The sequence below is a fragment of the Cariama cristata genome, unplaced genomic scaffold (genome assembly GCF_000690535.1).
Source record: "Cariama cristata isolate BGI_N322 unplaced genomic scaffold, ASM69053v1 scaffold10688, whole genome shotgun sequence".
NCBI lineage: Eukaryota > Metazoa > Chordata > Aves > Cariamiformes > Cariamidae > Cariama > Cariama cristata.
In genome coordinates, this window is record NW_009630669.1 from 11,856 (window position 1) to 14,619 (window position 2,764).

General features: G+C 45.3%; 1 protein-coding gene across 1 annotated transcript; it reads left to right on the forward strand.

The window, feature by feature from the left end:
- Nucleotides 1–1,299: 1,299 nt before the first annotated feature.
- GPR139 (G protein-coupled receptor 139) lies at nt 1,300–2,250 on the forward strand (the record flags this gene model as incomplete). The annotated part of the gene is made up of 1 exon (XM_009705642.1): nt 1,300–2,250. A coding segment is annotated over one exon (951 nt), but the record flags the coding sequence as incomplete, so codon positions are not given.
- Between the last annotated feature and the right edge of the window lie 514 nt (nt 2,251–2,764).

The following is a 2,764-nucleotide window of genomic DNA, read 5'->3' on the forward strand; positions in this document are numbered from 1 at the left end:
CAAGGACTGCAAGGTCTGTTTGTATTCATGGTGGGGCTGTAGGGCTGAGCCCTTCCTATAGCATCCCTTATGGCACTGGTTCAAGCAGCCACTTAAAGCATATCTTTAAGTTGAATCACAGCTTTAGAAGACTGAAGCAAACCAGACAGTGAAACAGCAGAGACAAGATACTTCGGCACTTCACCACAATATTATTTGTGTCATACAATACATCTAGGTGTGGTTTAGGTGATGAGTCTGTATTGTGGCCAGAGAGTTGCAAGCAGATGCTTTTTCGGGAAACTCAGGGATGTTTACACTCAGAACATCCATCACATCTGATGTGACCAGCGGGATTTCCTTCATGGCTCAGCTGTATCACTTCAGAGGAAAAATGCCTTCCAGTTGAAGATCTTCTAAAGAGCAGCTCTGGATAAGCAAGCAGGTCTTTGGGGAGCAGATTGTTTCAGTGGTAGGAAGGGAGATGCTTCCCCAAAGCCCATCTGTAGGAGAGCAGGTCAGCCAGGCCTGACTGAATTACAGGAGACTGATCCTGGGCAGAGCCAAAAACTTGAGTGCTGTGAAGCACCTCCATCTCTCAGGAGGAGCTAAGGACACGTGTTTCCCTGGAAGTCCTTCTCTCAATTGGGATCTCAATCAAGATAGAATTACCTAATCCAGGTGGCTTTGATTTCAGCTCTTTTTAGATGGAGTTCAAAACTAAAACAGGCAAGCACCATGACCTGGGATGAGAAACAAAATGTCTGTCTCTAAAGCCCACCCCACCCTTCTCATTTGTACCCTTGTTTAAAAAAAAGTTTAAAAAGCAAGGAGGGAAATAAGAGAGAGTGTGTGTGTGAGTGAGATACTAATTTTTTTCTCCTGCTGCTCCCTCCGGCCTCCCTGCACACGGGCAGGGTCCCAGCACCCCTCCTCAGGATGCTGCTGCTGTGCCTGCAGCAGGGCTGACCGGAGAGGAGCAACAGAGACAGGGTCATAACTCTACATCTGCTCCGAGGAGATAGCAGAGGGATGCTGGATACCACCTAATCCTGTGTCAGGAGTGAAGGTCCCAACTTTCTCTCTGTCCTTTTTCCTGGTCTGCCAGGACACTGAATGTCAGTGTATCCCACAGCCGGGAGCAGTGCCACGTGCTCCTCTCGTTGCAACAGCTTCTGCGAGGGACCCAACTGTAGCGTTCTCCTTTTGGTTTCTTGAACTTCATTAAAGATGGTCATGTTGCCAAGTGCTTAAACAGAGCTGCTGCTCCAAGCAAGTGCTCAGAAAAGCCAGTGTTACATCTTAATAGCCTAACTCTGTGTTTCTGTCTCCACAGCAAACATCTTGACAGTCATCATCCTTTCCCAGCTCGTGGCTCGCAGGCAGAAGTCCTCCTATAACTATCTTCTAGCTCTAGCTGCTGCTGACATCCTGGTTCTCTTCTTTATCGTCTTTGTTGACTTCCTCATGGAAGACTTCATCTTAAACAAACAGATGCCTCAGGTACTGGACAAAATAATTGAGGTCTTGGAATTTTCTTCCATCCACACTTCCATTTGGATTACGGTTCCGCTAACAATTGATAGGTATATAGCTGTGTGCCATCCACTAAAGTATCACACAGTCTCCTACCCTGCTCGTACTCGAAAAGTCATTGTAAGTGTCTATACCACCTGCTTTTTAACCAGCATCCCCTACTACTGGTGGCCCAACATTTGGATTGAAGACTACATAAGCACATCAATGCATCACGTCCTCATCTGGATCCACTGCTTTACCGTTTACTTAGTGCCCTGCTCCATCTTCTTCATCCTAAATTCCATCATTGTGTACAAGCTGCGGCGAAAGAGCAATTTCCGACTACGAGGGTACTCCACAGGGAAAACAACAGCCATTTTGTTTACTATAACTTCTATTTTTGCCATACTTTGGGCACCAAGAATAATCATGATATTGTATCACCTCTACGTATCACCTATAAACAACAGCTGGGTGGTACATATTGTGTCGGACATCGCCAATATGCTAGCACTGCTGAACACTGCAATCAATTTCTTCCTCTACTGTTTTATTAGCAAAAGATTTCGCACAATGGCAGCTGCCACGCTGAAAGCCTTCTTCAAGTGTCAGAAGCAACCTGTGCAATTCTACACAAACCATAACTTTTCCATAACAAGCAGCCCTTGGATTTCCCCGGCCAACTCTCACTGCATCAAAATGCTTGTTTACCAGTATGATAAGAATGGAAAACCTATAAAAGTATCACCATGAAAAGGGCAATAGGTGGAGTTCCTGGGTGCAAGTTCTTTTCAAGTGGTTACATCTTCAGGATGTAATTTGCTGAAATGGCTGTTTTGAAGAATGGTCATTTGCTTTCATTTCCCTGGGAGACCGAGGGCAGATCAGACTGTTAGGAAGGAACGGGAGCACTTGATTTTAGGAGCAAAAGTGAGAAGGCAAACGCTTCTGTCTCTTACATAGCATTCTGAATATGCTTCAGAGTTCAAGTCTTAGTGTTCAGTCGCACTTAAACGTTTTGCATCCCAGCACCAGTGCAGTCCAAAGTCATTGGAAGGGGGAAGCTACAACAGCGTTTAATTACAACCTTTTAAAACACAACAACAAAACCTTACTTGACCATGCAGTTCACTACTGACAGAGCAAATGGATGCTTTTATGTACTGTGGAAGGTGCCATTTCTGGTGTGTGCACTTGCCAAAACCGATGTGTTGTTTCTGAGATGAAATACCACACAGTCTTGCTGTCAAGACCTTGTTGCAGGAGG